Source organism: Ctenopharyngodon idella, chromosome 5 (assembly GCF_019924925.1).
Source record: "Ctenopharyngodon idella isolate HZGC_01 chromosome 5, HZGC01, whole genome shotgun sequence".
Classification (NCBI taxonomy): Eukaryota; Metazoa; Chordata; class Actinopteri; order Cypriniformes; family Xenocyprididae; genus Ctenopharyngodon; species Ctenopharyngodon idella.
Genome location: NC_067224.1, coordinates 42567038 through 42586984, shown reverse-complemented (window position 1 = coordinate 42586984; position 19947 = coordinate 42567038). Strand labels below are relative to the sequence as shown.

Sequence of the window (19947 nt, the reverse complement as noted above, 5' to 3'; positions counted from 1 at the left end):
ACATTTTAGTCCTTAAGATCCTGAGAGGATCTATTTTGTGTTACTAGTGTAAAATAGATTTATTAAAGGAAATGAGGGTGAAATAGTACAATTCCAATAAAAATACACACTTGTGCCAAATTTTATGCAGTTGGCAAAATGATCAAAACAAACAAAAGACAAAGATGTCACACAAGGGTTAACACACTTTCGAACTAAAAACTATGGCTTTTTAAAAAAATGTTTATGTACTTCTTCGAGTCATTCCAGCCCAGAATGCAGTAGGAGGGTTAAACTATCATTTCTAAAGTAACATTTTAACTTTAATTTCATAACTTCAACCAAAATTTAGCAGATCAAATCATGTCAGCAGTTTTCTAGACAGTAAAAATTGTCTTTTTAAACTCATAGTTATACTTTCATACAATAATTGAAACGTCAGTTACATTAATAATGTTACGAGAGGATCGTAACCAATAAAATATTGATACCAAATGTTTTATCTTTTTCTTACTTGCTGTGAAAATTAATGGCCAAAATAAACAGTGGGGGAAAAACACTTAAATTAAAAGTTGTTATACTATTTTTAAGCCTATTAAATGTTAAAAAATAATGGCTTTTAAATATGCTACAATGCTGAAGGGCTTGAATTACTCATTTCATCCCCACAACTTATATCGTATCAAATATGATCATCAGGCTTTTGTCTAAATGTTCAATAAACTTACATTTAAAAAAAAATGAGAAGTTTTTATTTCATATGTCAGGCTTTAGGGTTAAAGTAGTAAATTCTCTATATAATTCAAGTAAGCTGGACATTTTAAACCACAACTAGAGGTTTATTAACAATTAAAAATGACCCTAAATCAACAAGTTCACATTTAACAATATGAGCACAGGAACAATCCTGTTTTTTCATCGCGAGCATCAATGAAACACAGTCAGACGCGGCTCAGGTTGGCAGTGTGTTGTGCTTTAATTCATTCACACAGATGCCGCAGGCTCCATAAGCGACAGCGTTAGCAGCAGCAGCTCGTACAAACTCTGTCCAACACAGAGAGGAAAGACAGCAGCATTGCATTGTGGGAGATTTCATCAGGGCAAATACAACCCGCCCCTCGACCAGACAGCAAAGCGACAGCAGACACGTTTGAGATGTCGTCACACGGATCTTCTCCGATTAAGATCCTGTGCGTATTGCTCAAGTTCATCAAGCTTCATTTAGTCCGTCAAGCGTTCATTGCATTGGCTGTACACGTGACATAATATACATACAAATCTCATGTACACAGATTCAAGTGTGCAAAACTCCTCCGGCGCTCCTCGTTTCTGATCTGCAAAGTCAGACCGAATCAATCCGGGGTCCAGAGAAGATGATTAAAGTACTACAGGAATAGTTCACAGAAATTAAAGTTCTGTCATCATTTTCTCACCCTCAAACCTGTTCGTTTCTTTCTTCAGCGCAACATGTCTGAAGAACTTCTGCCTGAGATGAGCCAGATTCAACTTTCAGATCTCAAATCTCATTTGCATACGTTCAATAGTGCACTATATGTATGAACTATGTATATGATTTCTTTTTAAGCATGACCAAAAAAATAATCAAAACATAATCGGGGAGTGGATTCACGAAACATTAAGAGTAAAGCTAAGAATATTTTGTATTCCCAAAAAACATTTAAGAATGTTCTAAGGTCAAAATTTGTGATTTTCTGAAAATAATGTTCTTAAAAATCATCATGCATAACTTCTTAAAGTTAGCATAACCTCCAATTTGTCTTGTAATATCAAGTATTACCATATAACACTTGCTACATATGATGCAAATTACTATTAATTATATATATATATATATATATAGAGAGAGAGAGAGAGAGAGAGATGTGCATGAATTTTCTGAAGATTGATTATGTGTGACGTGACTTTGAATAAATTTTAAATTTAGTAATATTTAAATCGCACTAAGCTGTATCGTGATTTCAGTTTTATTTTGATTAAACGTTGTTATTAGCGACACCGGTGGCCGTTAAGTGAACTGCAGCCAGAAACGTATTACTCGTGCACACGTCCCGTACGTTTCAATGACCCGATATACTCACTGCGAAGGTCTTTTTCGTTCTTCGTTTAGAAATAAAAAGTTGGAAATTGCTTTGCAGCGATATACTGTTAAAGAACATCCCGACGCCGTCCTGCTGCTGAGAGCGATCAATGAAAAACGTTTACTGAATAAATCCCTCGATGCCCAACAATAAATTCAGGCGAGGCTGTGATTGGATAACTGGACTAACCAGCGGACCAATCACATCACAGCATCTCAATGTGTCTTAAGAAATGTCTTAACTTCTTAACTCTTTCCCCGCCATTGATGGAATTTTCTGGCGATCCATGTTTTCACTGTTATACAGTAGGGGGCACTATTACACATCTTCTGAAAGAGTCCAGAATCTCTGGATCAAAACACAGAAGCAGAAACAAGCGATAGAAGCATTGCTGACGCACATGTTGTAGTCTTTGGGGAAAAAAATGCTCAGATTTGGTTCAAAGTGTTGCTTTTGATCTGTACTCTTTCAGAAGGTGCAATAGCGCCCCCTACCATATAACAGTGAAAACATGGAAAGCTGGAAAATTGTCAATGGTGAGGAAAGAGTTAAGAAGATTTTCATGAATCCAGTCCCTGAACTCTCATCAAACCAGCCGAGACAAAAATAGTGTGCTTGCTTATTATAAAAAATACGACCTTTGAGGTGTTTATCGTCGAGTCTTCGGCAAGAACCGCCGTGCTATCCGATAAACACATCAGATAAAAAGTCTGTCATTTTCTTCTTGAGAAAAAAAAATTAAGATGTTCTTAAGAAAATATCTGAGAATTTCATAAGAACTTTTCAGGAATTGCACAAACTTCTTAGAGAAATTTCTTAGGAATATTTTCGTGAATCCAGCCCCGGATGTTAAACATTTCCTTTTGTGATCCATAGAAGAAAGTCATATATACTTGAGATTCACAAAGACGGTGGACTCACATTAATATGAATGGGGAAAAAGTGCAACTCGCAATATGGCAGAATAAGTCCCGCCTTCTAAATAAAAAAAGAGGTGTTTCTACGATGGCCGCCGAGTGAAATGACAGAACGACATGAGGGTGAGTAAATGATGACCGAACGATCATTTCAGGCGATCTACATCCCTTTAACGCTGACGTTGAGCCGGTTCTGGGCTCTTCTCAGGTCAGTTTATTTGGGCTCTGCGTCGCTCTCAGTTGGAGCTGGCAGTGATGGGCTTCTCCAGCTCGAGGTCAGCAGGAGGGAGCGCCGGGGGAACGGCTGAGGGCCGGAGGTGCCCGTAACACACCTGGCACACGTGGTTTGGCTCACGGAGCTGTTGACTCGGTACCGCCACCTTCTGGTCGCAGCAGCTGGCGCAGAACACGTTCCCACAGTTCCTGCAGGGGTGAGAGAGTGAGGAATTCAAGCTTCTAATGTACTTTAGTTTGACATAATTCACACGAAATGGACTTGAGTTTGGTTCACTGGTGTGAAAATCTGAAGCACAGCTGAACAAACTGAACTGGATTTGCAGCAAAAGCTCTAGTGTGAGAACAAGCATTCGCTGCTACAGGTGGTTACAGTGGAGGATGATGTCAATGTGAAATGATACGCAGTGTGACACTGGTTTAGGTGAGAGGGGAAAGAAGGATGGACAGACAGAGGAAGTGAAGGAGGAAGAGCAGGAGAGTCTCACCAGGCCTCATCAACCGGCTCTCTGCCGCTGCAGCAGAACGAGAGAGAGAGAGAGAGAGGGTCAGACGACAGTCACACTCAGGCCCGTTTAAAAACAGACAAACTTTTTATGCGTTCGACAATGGAAATAAAACTTTTGAAAATGGATTTCAAAGTGCAAGTTTTTGAAATCAATATCGTCTCTACAAAAATGCAAATTTGTGACATCATAGGTATTTCATGTTCACTTTATAAAGTGACGTCGCCATCTACTGGCCTAGCAGCAGAATACAGCGTTTTTAGTCGTTTTTGCGGATCCGTGTGAACGGGGATCATTTTGACAGTGTTGTCTGTACAGTAAAAACACAAAGGAAAAACGTTTCCGTTTTTACTACATCATTGTCGTGTGAACGTACCCTCTGATTCAGTGAGCTGCGCTACATATGGAACATAACAGAACCTCATATTAAATATATTAAAATTAATTTATATATATTAAATGAATCAACCACAATTAATTTTGTGATTACAGAAGTTCAAGAACTGGGGGAAAAAATAGGTTACGTTGTTTTCTTTTTCTTAAACTTTTTAATAAATAGTATATTAAATTTAAATTCAGTTCAATTATAAATTAAACTCTTTAAAGTTTGCTAAGGCCCTCAATTCACACGAACAATGAGACGCTGTAAGTGATGTTAGCCCTCTTTTAAGTGTGAAATGTTGCTTAACCCGTGATTAAAAAGACGTTAACCAGGGTTAAGTGTGGTGTGAAACACTTCAGTGCAGGTTAAGCTCAGTCCATAACATTCATGGCATAATGTTGATTACCACAAAAAATATTTTAACTCATCCCTTGGTTTCTTTAAAAAAAACAACAACAAACACAAAACAAAAATGGAGGTTACAGTGAAGCAGAGAATGAGGCAGGAAGGATTTAAAAGCAGAAATGTGAAGATTAGTTCATCAGTTGTAGAGTTTTAGAGCGCCCACTGATTCACATGTCATTGCTGCAGTAAATGTGAGATCGACACAAACACAGGATTACAGTTCATGACCCCTTTAAACAGGAAAGGTTGATAAGTGATTTTCACACTAGAATCATGTTAACACACACACACACAGTTTGTCTTGTGGCTGTACTAGTGAGTATTTTAATGCTGCACATTAATAAACATGGAATATTCCTTTAATTTCTGAGTGTATCACCGACTCACCTGCAGTGATGCTTCCTTGTCGCCAGCCAGAACGTCCTCTCGCATCCATAGCAACGGGACGCCGGGTGATCCGAGTACCACTGTGTCACCTGGACACAAACGGAACAAGTCAACACTACTACGATCAGATGAATATGTAAATATGTGCTGTGGTCCCATCACCACAGACCAATGGGAGTTCGAAGGCAACGGAGCGAACTTTTCCGAACTTCACACGAAGTTTGTTTTGGTCTGATTTTGTTCAAAATGACGTCACACCAGTTCGTTTTTCGATTTAGTTTGAAGTGTACGAGGGCCTTGAGGTCACATTCACACTGCACTCAATCAGTGTAATGTGAGCAGAACTGAAGTGAACTGGCTGTTAATAATGGGAAACGTTGCTGGAAAAACCACACAGAGGTAACTTGTGAATTCCCGTCACGTCCTCTCTTCCTGATCCGCTCACCTCTGCTTCCTGTTGCTCGATCTGTTCCCAGCTGGATTCGGACAGGAGTTCAGTGGCACCGCAGCGCTGCAAACAGCCAGACTCGAGGTTGTTCTCCCCGTCCGGCAGAGACGTCTGCGGCCCAGAGAAAGAGGAAGTGTTAGAGCTGCCACAGTGAACAGCATTAATGAGATTAAAGGCTGTTTACACCAAGGACACTAACAAAACTACAATAACTATAATATATAACTATAAAATATGAAACTTGTTGAGTACCTTCAGGGCATAGTGCGATGACAAATACTGAGTTTCGTAACGATATGCCAGTGCGTTCGTAAAATATAGCAATATGCAAAACCATTTTTTGTAATTAAAATGACAGCCATGTTTTTCATGTTACACCAACGTCATAATGGACTATGATAGCGACTGAGACAAAGACATGCATGTTAATTTTGAAGTCAATCAGACAAACACTACTGTAGTTAGAGCCGATTTCATGTTTTGTTTAATTATAGCGCCACCAAGTGGTGCAGTCCCACTGCTTTTTTGTGTGCCCGCATACATAAGCGTGTCAAATTTGTTGTAAATATCTCATTTTATTTAGGGGTTAAAAAATGACCCACACCTGATTTTAATAACTTTTTTTTTTTGACATTTGGCCATTAGTGTTTAACCAACAACCTATGTTTCCAATTTCGTCTCGATCGGACTAACAGTTTTGAAGGTATTCGCAAAAGTTGTTTTAACGCTAAATCACAACGTTGCACAAACCATAAGGCGAAACCTAGCATGTTTGGTATCGTTGGACTCGGCAAGGATTCAGGAGTCTAAGGAGATGACTCCCGTGAAAATCAACCAAATCCAAAGATGTAAGCATGTGAATATTTTATTTTACCACTAGGTGGCGCTGGCTCAAAACTTCTTAGGCTCCTTCAGGGCATCATGCCGATGACCCATACCAAGTTTCGTAACAATACGCTAATATGTTCATAAAATCGACTTTTGTGCAAACCGTTCAGAAGTTATAAGCAAAAATACCTATTTTTCGGATCTCCGGACCAGTAGGTGGCGCTGTGCCGAAATGCAGCTTGTAGTCTCAGGTCATGCTTGTGATGACATGGACCAAGTTTAGTCTGAATACGATAAGAGAGATACAGCCTTATGTCTATTTTTGCGAGCGCTACGTAAATTCGTTTGTGCGTTATTCAAAAACAGATGAATCGACTTGAATTCTATAAATTTTTGTCAGCTTGGTCTAATGATGATCTGGTTCAATTTTCGTGAAAATCAGAGCAACGGCCAAGGAGGAGTTCAAAAAAGTATGTTTTTCGGAAAATTAAAAATAGCGGAAACATTTTCATGATGGAAAATGATGACAAAGGGTGCAGTCGAATCGTCTTGAGCCAAGGAATCAAAATTTTGTTTCTAGCCAAAGTTATTAACATAATGTGAGTGCAACTTTGGACAGTTGGTGGCGCTAAAGCTATAGTTATCATCCTTGGTGTAAACAGAACTTAATTAAATTATTTGATTTGTATAGCAGTTAATTCCAGTCCACTCATGTGATTTACTAGCACTAAAGTGTTTCGATATTGAACAGGAATTGCGTAACGTGTGCGTTCTCCTCACCAGCTTCCCGTTGATGTGCAGACGGCTCCAGAGCTCCTGCACCTGTTTCTTCAGCGTCTCCACCTGCAGCTGATGCCCCGCCTCCATCTGCCGCAGACGCACCTGTACGGCGTCGCTGTGCAGACTCAACCCGTCCGTATCCAGGTGCCCTAACGCCGCTGCGGACCCTCGCCCGACAGGCTTGTGGGGCGACGTTGGAGACGTCTGTTGGCTGTCCTGATTGGCCGAAGGCAGAGAAAGAGGATGAACGGGATGCTGGGAAGGTGAGCAGACGCCGTTAAGAGTGTGGTTTGGACTGGAAGAACTCTCCGTGGAAGACTGGCTGCTAGATTCTGAAGGATCGTGGGTAATAGTAAAGGGGGCGTGATTATTTAGATGTAATCCGTCTGATGGTAACTCAGTGTTTTCATTATGTGGGTGTTTTTCAGCGTGATCTTCAGGCGATCCAGACGTTTGGTCCTCACTGTCAAAGTCATCTGGAACATCGAAGGCAGGCGTGTTTTTTAGAACTTCCAGCTTCCTGTTATCCTCTTCTCTCACTTCCTGTGAGATGTGTTCCGTTTGGCTGTCAGTCACTGAAAGCTCCGTCCCGTTTAATGCTTCAGAATCGTTCGTGTTGAAGCCGAGAGCGCTGCGTTCGGACGTCTGCGTGTGGTTTCTGTCCGGCTCTGCCGTCACGCTCATCTCCAGGCCGAGCAGGTGGTCCTGCCACTTCTCCTTCCTGTTGGGGTCGCTGCTGCGGCGGTTTGGGGTTAAACCCTCACACGATGAGGGCAGGTCGTCATATGACCGAGTCTTTGGTAACCTGCAAAATCGCCAGCAAAGAAAACACAGTTTTACGCTCTGCTGTTTGAGCTACAGGAACATTTAAGTGGTGAAAAGAACGCATACGTCACGTGTCATTTACCTGCTCACAGGTGTGTCCTCGGGTGAGGCTGAGGGGGCGGAGTGTGGCACACATGACTCATCAGAAGGCGTGGAGGGGGCGGAATTAGGCAGGTAGACGGCACTCCATAGCATCAGATTCCTCACATGACACACTGGGTGCAAAACCTGATTTATTTGATCAAAAATACAGAAAAAATTTGGAATATTTTTACAATTTAAAATAACTGTTTTCTATGTGAAACTGTCATTTACTCCTGTGATCAAAGCTGAATTTTCAGCATCATTACTCCAGTCTTCAGTGTCACATGATCCTTCAGAAATCATTCTGATATGATGATTTGATGATCAAGAAACATTTATGATTATTATCAATGCTGAAAATAGTTATTTTAGTATCACTGCTATATTAGTTTTTATTAATATTTTTGAATTTTGTTTTATTTTAAAGTGTTAGTAATTTTAATGTTTTTGTTATTAGCTTTTTTTATGCCTATATAACATTTATTAGTTTTTATTTCACTTTTAGTCATCTTAGTACATCAATTTAAACCAAATGAAAATGAGAAATGTTGAAAGCTGAAATAAAATAAGGTTGTTTTTTTAAAAAAAATAAATAAATTCAGGGTACCTGTGGATCATTAAACGTCTTAAAAATGTCTTAAATTCAGTTGTATTAAATTTAAGACCATCCCTTTTATTAAAAAATGGTTAAAAGCCTGAAATTTGAGGTTTATCATTTTATAAAACTTCTTGTTTTTGTCAAAATCTGTATTATTTGAACTGTAAACTTGTTTAAATCATCGTTGTTACCATAAAAGTCCAAATCTTAAAAAAGGGCTTAAATTTGTTCCCATGTTTTACTAAATCACAGACACGTTGCAATAATTTGTTTCCTTGTTGTAGTTAAATCAATACCAGGAATGAATTCTTAATTTGTGACCACGATGTATATTATTTGTCTGCATGTCATGTGCAGGGCTCCGTACTTAAAAAGCCTTAAATATCATTTTAAAAACCCTGCAGACCCTTATATTTTATTATACTTCAGTTAAAGTTTATTTTATTTCAAGTAGCTAAAGTTTGTAGTTAACTATAATAACCCTGGCTGCAATATGTGAGAGCACAGGACAGCAAAGAAGTTTAATAAATTGCAATGTTTTGATCACAAGCGGTCTTCATCTGTGGTCGATTATTAAACTTCTTTGGGAGCAGAAATAGCAGTGTGTCGGTTCCTTTGCTTTCCTCCTGCTTAAGTGATGTTTAGATGTGCGCATACTACTTTAAATGTAACACAGGACAGCAGACATGATTCCAGAGCAAGCGTACAGTCTCTGAGCGCGGCGAGTAGAGGATGTTGTGGAAGGACGTGTTCGTCGGGCGCAGCAGAGACCAAACGGAGCACGTCTTCTCCTGAACGCGCTGCTCCTCTCGCTCCTTCACGCTGTTGCACAGGAACGTCCCGAACAGACACGAGTACGTGTGCTGCGCTAACTTCACCTAAAGGAACAAAGACAGCCGCTGTCGTGATATATGAAAGCATGCATGTTTATTTCCACCGGGCCTGAGAACTAATCTGAACAACAGGGTTTCTGCAGGTCTTAAAAAGATCTTAATTCAGAGCAGAAAGTCTTAAATTCATAAAGTCATGGTATTACATGTTACATGCATTGCAAAAAATGATGTTCTTCCTCAGTATTTTTGTCCTGTTTTCCCAATACAAATATCTAAACATCTTTAAATCAAGATTCATTTTCTGGAGATGCAAAATTAAAAAGAATTCTTGAAAATTTGAACAAAATGAAGTTAGTTTATGCTTAAATCAAGAACAAATATCTGTCAACGAGTTCTGAAAACTTTCCTTTGAATTAAGTTGATTTTTCTGAGCCCATTGGCAGATATTTGTTATTGTTTTGATCATAAACTCACTTCATTTTGATCATTTTCACAGAAAACAAGATTTTGTGTCATTTTGTATTTCCATCTTGATTTAAGACTCTTTAGACAATTTCACTGGAAAACAAAACAAAAATACTGAGGAAGAACATCGCTTTTCTGCAGTGTGATTGAATTAAAATGTAATAAAGATCTATTGGAAGTTGTATTTTCCAAACTCTGATACAACTCAGTGTGTTTCTCCCTAGACATTCACATTTAGAGAACATACTGACATATTGTTTTTCCTTCGATTTATTCCTTAGATTTTCCGTTACTTGGTCTTAAAAAGCTCTTAAAGAAGTCTTAAATTTACCTTCATAAAACCTGCAGAAACCCTGGAACAAGCATTGATCAAAGCAATGACAATGAGTACCAGAAAGGCCTCGCTGAACTCAAAGGAGCATGGGAACTGTCTCTGGAGCTGATGAACGCAGTCCAGCCACTGCAGGAACACCGGACAGCGCTCGTTCAGATCGTCCGCGTTCTCGCCGTGGCCGCAGCGGTCGGCGAACTTATGACCGTAATCCAACCACTCGGTCTCGACCAGCACCTGAAAACCCTGCGGAGACCAAACAAAAACTCTTATTCTTAGTTAACTTTCAGAATAGCAATGCAGTTAATAGCAATCAATTCAAAACTCAGTGATTCTTTTATGTGAACATCAAAAAAGTCCCAACACTGTACATAAATATTGCCTTTATTACTATGTATTGTTATATTGGTGCATAAAGTGAATGATTAAATACATCTTAGTGCACTAAACATTTTGAATCTACTAGGCTACACCTTTATATTTAGATCCTAAAGATGTGTCCATAAAAGCAGAGAGAGGACATATTAAACGGCGGTTTGCGGTCAGGTTATGTCTGAATGTGCATTAAAATTGTGCCATGTTGTAAACGATGCATGTTATTCTTCTAAAAAAGTGCAGAAAGACCTGGATGGTCCTGTAGAAGGGGTCCAGCAGCAGTTTGGACAGCGCCACTATCTGAGGTGTCCGGTCCCAGCCGTCGGAGCAGTGCACCAGCACAGGCCTGCGGTCCCGATCCACTGCGTTCACCACCAGAAGAGACGCTTTCAGCAGCAGAGACAGATGCTGCAGCCATTTAGTGCCCTCCAGCGCTGACAGCCAACTAACCAGAGAAAACATTAGGAGAGAGATGCATGATATGGATATCATATTGGTTATGAGCCGATATTAGTGTTGTTTTTAGCACTGGTGATATTGAATGATGCTCCTTTTTGCTGTGTCGTACCCCACCACTAACGTAAAGGGGTTAAAGTGAAGATCAAACTCTTTAAGAGCACAATTCATAGAAATAGATTATGCTTTCTTTAACAGTTGTCTTTTGCATGTTCATGAAAAGATAAGATGTATGTGCATTCATGTGTAAAAATGAGTTTTTCATTACTGAAAAATGTTATGCAACCTTTACTAATAATTTCTTAACATTATTTATATATATATATATATATATAATTTTACACACACATTAATATATAATAGTACTAATAATATAGATTTATTCTATTTATTTATATATTTAAATTATTATATATTATTAATGTATATATTTATATGCATTAATAACATAGTACTAATCATTTATATTTACTATTAATATTATTATTTATTAGTATATTTATTAGTCTAAAATATTTGATTTCATAAGAATTTAATATAATAAACAATGTTTAAACATATATAAAATACATAGTTTATATATTTATATGAAACAGTATAATTCGTTATAGAAATAATATATATATTGCATGCGTGTATGAAAAAAATACATACTAATAATATATATAATATATGTACTATTAGTATTATTAGTATATTTATTAGTGTATACATACACTAATAAATATATAATTTCATAAATAAGAATTTAATATAATAATAATAAACAATATATATTTATACATATATAAAATATATACAGTTTATATATTTATATTAAACAGTATAATTTGTTATAGAAATATATATATATATATATATATATATATACGGTATATATGAAAAAATATATAATAATACTTGTAATATACTATTAGTATTATTATTTATTAGTATATTTATTAGTGTGTGTGTACATATATATATATATATATATATGTACACACACACTAATAAATATATCATTTCATAAATAATAAGAATTTAATATTTATACATATATAAAATGTAGTTTTTATATTTATATGAAAGTATAATTTGTTATAGAAATAATATATATACTGTACATATATAATTTCATAAATAAGTATAGCTTCATAATGTCAGATAAATGTTATATATACACACACAACATTTATCTGACGTTATGAAGCTACACTATATATAGCATAATATATATTGTTTTCTAGTTTGACCAGATTTTGCGTTACTAAATAAAAGCTAAACTGTGTCTGTGATCAGAACTGTGTTCAGTCAGTTTCTCCAGAGTGCTGCTGTGGTTTGCAGGTCCACTCTTCACGAACACTCACTTGACCGGATCAGGGATTTGAGCGCAGAGAGTCCGCAAACACTGGAAGCTCTTCCGGATGGAGTGGATGTTGGCCATGCCCATGAACATCACCTCACAGTTGGGATAATACTCTACAGGAAACACAGAGGGTGTTTGAGAGAGAGATCAGCGATAACATGTTTTCTGCAGCTAGCATCTGCTCTGCATTACCTGGACACTCGCAGCCGCCTCCTTTCGCCCGATTGGCTACTGCAGCCGCGTACGACCGGGCGTCCATTATTAACAGCTTCTGAGGGGGCGTGGCACTCGGCTCCACCTCTACGTTCCCATTGGCCATGTGAGGATCTGATGTGAAAAAAAGAAGGGAATGAGCAGCAGTGGTGATGGAGAAGGAAAAACAATCCAACCGGAGTCTTACCGGAGTCAGCTTTGGCGTGACGATGAACGTGTGAGCCATTCGCCTGCGCTGCGTTCGAGGCCGGATCCGTGACGCAGGCTTTAGCGATGGCTTGCACCAAATGCTCGTCGTCAGCATTTCGCCAACCCCACCAGCTGACCTCTGGCTGCCCGCATCGACCAATCACAGCGCCCGAACTCTGGTGTCTGGGTCAACGGTTAAGATAAAGGTGAGTGACACACGTCTAATCAACAAAACAGTCCTTTAACTAAAAGTAAGCTCACCTGTAAACGACAGCCGGGATCCTCTTCCAGGATCTAAACGCGGCCACGTTCTCCAGCTCCTGGTCCGTGACCACAGCAGGCACGATGATCTGCTCTGGGTAACTGGTACACACCCTGAGAGATCAGAAACACACACACACACACACACGTCTGGTGATGATGAAGCGCCTGTGGCTGCTTGTGCGAGCGGCTGGTGTGTTTCAGGTGCGTCACCTGTAGTTGCTGTTGATGTTGGAGATTCTCCAGGCACTGTGGGTGTCGAAGCCCATCCTCTCCAGCTCTCGCTTGAACCTCCACTGATGTCCTCCTGCAAACACAACAACATCAGGTGTGTCTGTGCTGCTGCTTCTCAGATAAAAACATCAAATATTTCATGATTTACAGAAATAGGAAGCGTTTTGGAAGCCAGACAGATGTCTTTTTTGCACCGTTATTATAAGTTGCTTCATAAACATTTATATCGCAAAAGATTGTGTTGTTAAACGGAATTACAGTGCATTTCATCCTTAGTTTCAATGCATGACAGGATTTATCTGATAATACGGATTACACTAATTTTAATGTTAAAACACATTAAACTTGGCACCAGTGTTATTTTAGTATTGTTAATATACTAGTTATATAGTATAAATACTTTATACTAATATATATTAGTGCTAATTATAGTTTATTAATATTTTGAATTAGCGCTTTTATTTTTGTTTTTATTTTAGATTTTTTGTAATTAATTTATATATTTTGCTTTTGTCATTTTTATTCGTTTTTATTTTTTTACATTTTTTTTTTATTTTTTTATTTCACATTCAGTTTTAGTTTTAGTTTAATTATTTCCAGTTCGTAATTTTAGTGCTTTAGCTCAAACTTATTTAAATTAGTCACCAAGACAACATTTCTACTTTTCGCTAGAGAATTCTAATATTTAATTTATTTTTTAGATTCATTTAAATGAACAAAATAGTTATTTTAGTATTATTTATATACTAATTATATAGTATAAATACTTTAAACTAGTATATACACTAGCACTAATTATAGTTTATTCATATTTTGAATGAGCTTTTGTTTTTATATTTCATTTTTTATTTGAATTTTAGTTAACATTTTAGTAATTAATTTATATATATATTGTGCTTTTTTTCATTGTTATTAGGTTTTGCTTTTTTATGTCTATTTAGGTTTTTTTTTTCCATTTTCGGTTTGAGTTTATTTATTTCCAGTTCATAATTTTAGTGCTTTAGCTTAAACTTATTTTAATTAGTCGCCAAAACAACATTTCTACTTTTCGCTAGAGAATTCTAATATTTAATTTTTAATTTTTTAGATTTATTTAAATGAACAAAATAGTTATTTTAGTATTATTTATATACTAATTATATAGTATAAATACTTTAAACTAGTATATACACTAGTACTAATTATATTTTACAATATTTTATTTCAGCTTTATTTAAATTATCAAAATAGTTTTCACTGACTACAATAACCCTGCCCAGCATGACAAGTTTAAATGCGCAAAAGTGCAAATGAGATTTAAGAGCTGCAGCAGAGGGGAACCATTTTAAATACATGATTAATAAATCAATTTAAACAAAAATTAATACATTTTACACAAAAAGCTTCATTATTATTGTCACTAAAGTTCTATGGTGTGTTTTGTCATTATTAGAGCTCAACAGCATCCGTCCTCATTCACTGCAGGAGAAACAGCAGCATGAACATTTTCCGAAACATCTCCTGCTGTGTGACTCCTGAAGTCATGAGGGTTTGGAACGACATGAGGGTGAGTAAACGACGACAAAATGTTCATTTTCTGCCCTGAAATGTGTGTACCTGCGCGGCAGATCCCATCATGCAGCTCTCTGTCCTCAGCGGACACACTCGTGCTACACGAGAGGAACGCGAAGGCGAAGAGCTCCTCCAGCCGGGCCGGCGGCCGCACCACTGCGCTTATCCTCCTCAGCCAATCCTGACACCGCTCCGACGACAGGAAGTTACACCTGAACACAACAGATCAGACAAACCCTGCAGGTTACAGTTAAGTTGTGTCCCAAATAACGCACTTATGCACTCAACTGTGTAGTGTACGAACTCTGTAAGGTTAATTTGTCATTCATCATCAAAGTCTGAAGCCCCTCCCCCTCTGCTGCTGTTGATTCATCAGTGCACATTATTCCAAAGAAAACGAAGTTACTCTCTACCTCACAATGCGAGCACTGAGGATGTTGTGCACATGTGATGAGACACAGTGAGGACATATTTGTTAGTCAAAGCGGCGCTGTTATACAGACGTACCTGATGACCTTGCAGTCTTTGCAGGTGAGGTGCAGTTGTGTCAGATCCCGACACTCCACGCTTTCAATCAGCTGCAGGGGGACCTGATGCGTTTACAGAAACACAATAAAAACATCACAGTTGTGTCTTTAGTGTAACGCGTGATGTTTCAGAGAAGACGGGGAGTAGGATCCAAATGCCAACAAACAAAACTGTGAACAAACAAGTGTACTTCATGACAAAGACTGTATCGGTCACGGAGTGTGTGTATTGAATAAAGGTGCAGTAGGTGATTTCTGAGAAACGCTGCTGAAATTGGATCGGACAGAGCAGCACAACACACTTGTAGCCAATCAGCAGTAGGGGGTGTGTCCACTCATGATGGGGGAGGAGAGAGTGATCCAATCAGCAGTAGGGGGTGTGTCCACTTATTATTGGGAGGAGAGTGTCTGAGCCAATCAGCAGTAGGGGTGTGTCCACTCATGATGGGGGAGGAGAGAGTGAGCCAATCAGTAGTAGGGGGTGTGTCCACTCATGATGAGGGAGGAGAGAGTGATCCAATCAGCAGTAGGGGGTGTGTCCACTTATTATTGGGAGGAGAGTGTCTGAGCCATTCAGCAAAAAGGGGTGTGTCCACTCATGATGGGGAGGAGAGAGTGAGCCAATCAGTAGTAGGGGACGTGTCCACTCATGATAGGGGAGGAGAGAGAGCCATTCAGCAAAAGGGGGCATGACCACTCATGATGGGGAGGAGAGAGAGTGAATCAATCAGCAGTAGGGGGTGTGTCCACTTATTATTGGGAGGAGAGTGGGTGAGCCAATCAGCAGTAGGGGCATGACCACTCATGATGGGGAGGAGAGAGAGTGAATCAATCAGCAGTAGGGGGCGTGTCAACTTATGGACATCCACTCTTGCATTGCATGTTTGTGCATTTGGGGGCGGAGCAATGAAGGGAGGGGCGTGTCTGTTTGGGTTGATTTCAAATATCAACAGTCTTTCTCAGAAATCGCTTACTGCACCTTGAATTTGATTAAATAAAATCAGTGCAGAGATAGACTCCGCCCACACACTCTTCTGATTGGCTGTGATCTGTGATTGATATTGCCGCATCTGCTGTGGAGAGACACACTGCTTGTTTCTGCAATCTTCTGATTAGGACACGGGTGTAATACCGTTCTGATTCCGATATTGTGTTTGAGAGAAACACTTACATTGACGGCGTTCTCTTGGAGTTTGATGTGAAGGCGGTAGCTGGTTAAGGCAATGACAGACTCCTCTGCCCTCCCGACATGTTCCACACACTCGCCGTGCAGCAGCGGGAACACGACCTGCCATTACATATACCATTACTAAGGCCCTATGTAATATATATAAGTGCTGTCAAATTGATTAATTTGACATATTTCAATAGCAGCACGTTAATATTCACAGAGTTCATATGATTAATTGTAATGCCCTGCTTTTGATTAATTCATCCAAAATTTGCCAAATTCCATGTTACACACTAAATTCCAATTTTATCCTTGTTTTCTGCATCACTGAAATTATAGAGCTCTACACTACATAGGAACTTCTCAAAGAGCTCAAATGAACAATAAAAACATTATGTGACTCTCAGAAGTAAAAGCAACATCAACAAGAGAAGTAGGACAGATACCTGTTCGTCCTCCGGTACGGGGCTCCCATGGGCCTCCAAACTCTGCTGCCCCTCTTCAACCTTCACAACACATCATATCATATTTGAACAGAGTCATCAGCAGATCTGAGAGCAGTGTAATGTCATGTAAATGTCTCACCATGGCCCCAGGACGGCTGGGCAGAGAGGATCAGCAGACCACAGACGGCAAACACACTGACCGACCTGAGAGACGGATGAGGAACATTTACACCGGCACTTATGAATTTATGATTTCAGTACTATAATTTGGTGCAGGCAATTATAAAAGGACCACTAACTCGAACTGAACTGGCGATGATATCCCTCACTGCACTTCACAAACAATGACATAATCAATAAAACATTTCATAATCGATGAGCCGTTCGGCTGTTGCTGAATCATGCTGATCGTTTTTAAAGCAGATCAATACAGTGATGGCATTAGATGAGACTGAACCTATAGATCGTATGGATTTACCCTATACACACACTTGGGTAAATCTCAGCCCAAAACCAAGAGACAAACAATAAGACGACAATATGACAATGAATCAAATTCTCATTACTGTAAAACAGTGTAATTGTACTGTATACAGTTTTATTTAAATCAACAAATATTGTTGAATAAAGTGGTTATTTTTGTTTTGTTTTTGCGCACAAAAAGTATTTTCGTCTCTTCATAACATTAAGGTTGAACCACTGCAGTCACATGACTGTTTTAACGATGTCTTTAGTACCTTTCTGGACCTTGAAAGTGTTGATTATATTGCCGTCTATAAACGAGTCATTTACCTCTCGGATTTCATCAAAAATATCTTAATTTGTGTTCTGAAGATGAACGAAGGTCTTATGGGTGTGGAACGACATGAGGGTGAGGAATTAATGACAGAAATTTCATTTTTGGGCGAACTAACCCTTCAAGTGACCGAAGTCTTTATGAGTGAGTCATTGAATTATTCACTAAACCCGTCTATTACAAAAAATATATAAATTAAAATCTATTGAACATTTTTTTTTTAAATAAGACTGCAGCAATTAACATTTTGTCTGAACCTCTAGTAAATTACGTTATTTTGTTTAGAATCATAAGAGAATCGTGATCTCTATTTTAAACAAAACAAACAAAAAAATCAGGATTCTAAATTTCTCCAGAATCGTGCAGCTCTTGGATTTATGAATGATTTAACTGGCCTCAGGTCATGAATAGAGTCATGTAAGCTCTCACCGAGACTTCACGACACCTGAGGAGGCTTTAATAACTGCAATATATGTCTTATCTTATCTTCAGAAAAGGATTTTCATTAATACAATCTATCTGAAATAATAATGCACAAAAGTTTTCCATTCCAAACAACCAGAAAATCTGATCATATGTATCATCAATGTCAGCACAAGATTGACATTTGAATTAGAAAAAGCAAGTAAACTCAACCCATGGTTCATCTATACCACACATGCACTAACACGCACACATTCCATGCACTGCATTTTTGACACGTGACGTTACAGTGACGGTCTACAGACCTGGTTCTGGTTCTGGTTCTGGATCGGTCTCTGCGTGTGGAGCAGACGCTCAACGAAAGAAAGACAGTCTGCAAGAGATCATAACATGCATTTACACAAATTTGGAAAATGCAAATGAACTATTTATTTGCACGATCATATGTGGTGCAACATATTTGGATCGTGACAATGTAGCATACTTCAGTTTCATTTATCATGGCATTGCATACTATTTATGAAAAAACAAAGGGAAAGGAAGCAGAATAGTTACCAATCTGAACGCAGCCACAGAGTCAAGTAACAGAGAAGCTTCAAAACAACATTCATTATTCTCAAATGTAATAAAGCAATAAATATAACGGTTTATTAATGAGTGTCAGACTTACAGGAGTAAAGTAGGCCATGTGTGACCTTATATAACCTGATCAGAATTCATAGTCAACCAGTAAAAAACAGGAGGGTGGATTAAAAATGAAACAGGTTTTGCATCACGAGCTTTTAAAGGGCAGGTCAAACCTGACCAGAGTTACGGTTAAACACACACCGATATTTGATGGGAGAGTAAACTAATCAAAGAAAGGTTATGCAAACAAAAAGGCTTGTTATGCAGATTAACTGAGAATATCTGTTTGTTTTTAACAATCCATGTATAATGACAGATATGTTATTGTGCTTCAGTGAGACTGACACTATTGCAAGAGGATCTAATCTCACATGACAAATCAAATAATCAATTTGCAAAGCTAGGTCAGATAAAAACAGACTTATTTATTATCTGTATTGTCTGCATGTGAAGAATCATGGCAGCTGTTGATTGTAGAACAGATCAAACCCTACCTAGACAGCAGTTTTGTGCATGCAGTGAACTGTCAACTAAGACTCTGAATGTGTCGACGATGCCCAGAAATGCAGTTTACCAAGTATACTGTCTAGGTAGGTGCACTAGATAGGGCTGACAATCATTAAACTGGCCTAAACTGACAGCTCGACCTGCTGCAAGAACATGACATCAGTGCATTGACTGAAACAGCTCCTGTGTGCATGTTATTCAGCGTTAAATATGAATGTCTGTCGTTAGATCTTGATGAGAGAGTGTGTGTTGTTATCGTTTATGTTTGTTGTTGTTCTTGTGGAGGGCGGAACCGTCACCCCGGCACCGAAACCCGCCAATAAAGCCGCTTCATTCGCCGCACACTCACCTGCTTTTCCAGTTAGTCGCAGAAGATGCGCGTTGTTGCGGTAAAACCGGAGTAAACCCACAAAAGAGACGGTAAACAGAATGTAAACATTGAGTGTAATCCGCTCTACACCGCCATGACGGTCCCCTCTCAGCTGCGCTGCCACGGTCATGTGACGCCACGACGTCGTGACGCAATCACGTTTGAGCGCGTCATGTGATGAACGTTTGTTTTGGGATAAGCGCAGCCAGGATTATATAAAAAAAATTATACTTTTAATGGCAAAATTCCACATTCACAGATGTAAGTTTTCTTACAAGAAAGAAACTGAACATTATATGGACTCTATACGATGTTCTGTGAAGCAAAAAGCAGTTTAAACTTTAATAAAACA

General features: G+C 38.6%; 1 protein-coding gene across 6 annotated transcripts; it reads right to left on the bottom strand.

The window, feature by feature from the left end:
- Positions 1 to 931: 931 nt before the first annotated feature.
- LOC127512726 (myotubularin-related protein 3-like) lies at positions 932 to 19731 on the bottom strand. 6 transcript variants are annotated; one of them, XM_051893924.1, is made up of 22 exons: positions 19575 to 19694; positions 18647 to 18684; positions 18397 to 18464; positions 17012 to 17076; positions 16873 to 16932; positions 16427 to 16543; positions 15236 to 15318; positions 14774 to 14940; positions 13157 to 13250; positions 12944 to 13057; positions 12681 to 12865; positions 12473 to 12607; positions 12282 to 12393; positions 10726 to 10921; positions 10102 to 10347; positions 9180 to 9350; positions 7873 to 8018; positions 6966 to 7770; positions 5355 to 5468; positions 4910 to 4998; positions 3718 to 3744; positions 932 to 3418 (listed from the first exon to the last, which is right to left on the bottom strand). In XM_051893924.1, exons 4-22 carry the CDS (start codon positions 17012 to 17014, stop codon positions 3232 to 3234), a joined length of 3051 nt encoding a protein of 1016 aa, XP_051749884.1. In that variant the 5' UTR covers positions 17015 to 17076; positions 18397 to 18464; positions 18647 to 18684; positions 19575 to 19694; the 3' UTR covers positions 932 to 3231. The 6 variants fall into 6 exon arrangements, with proteins under 6 accessions (XP_051749884.1, XP_051749883.1, XP_051749886.1 ...); XM_051893923.1 differs by lacking the exon at positions 18647 to 18684 and having other exon boundaries at positions 19575 to 19731; XM_051893926.1 differs by lacking the exon at positions 18647 to 18684 and having other exon boundaries at positions 17012 to 17079; positions 18406 to 18464; positions 19575 to 19731.
- Positions 19732 to 19947: the final 216 nt, after the last annotated feature.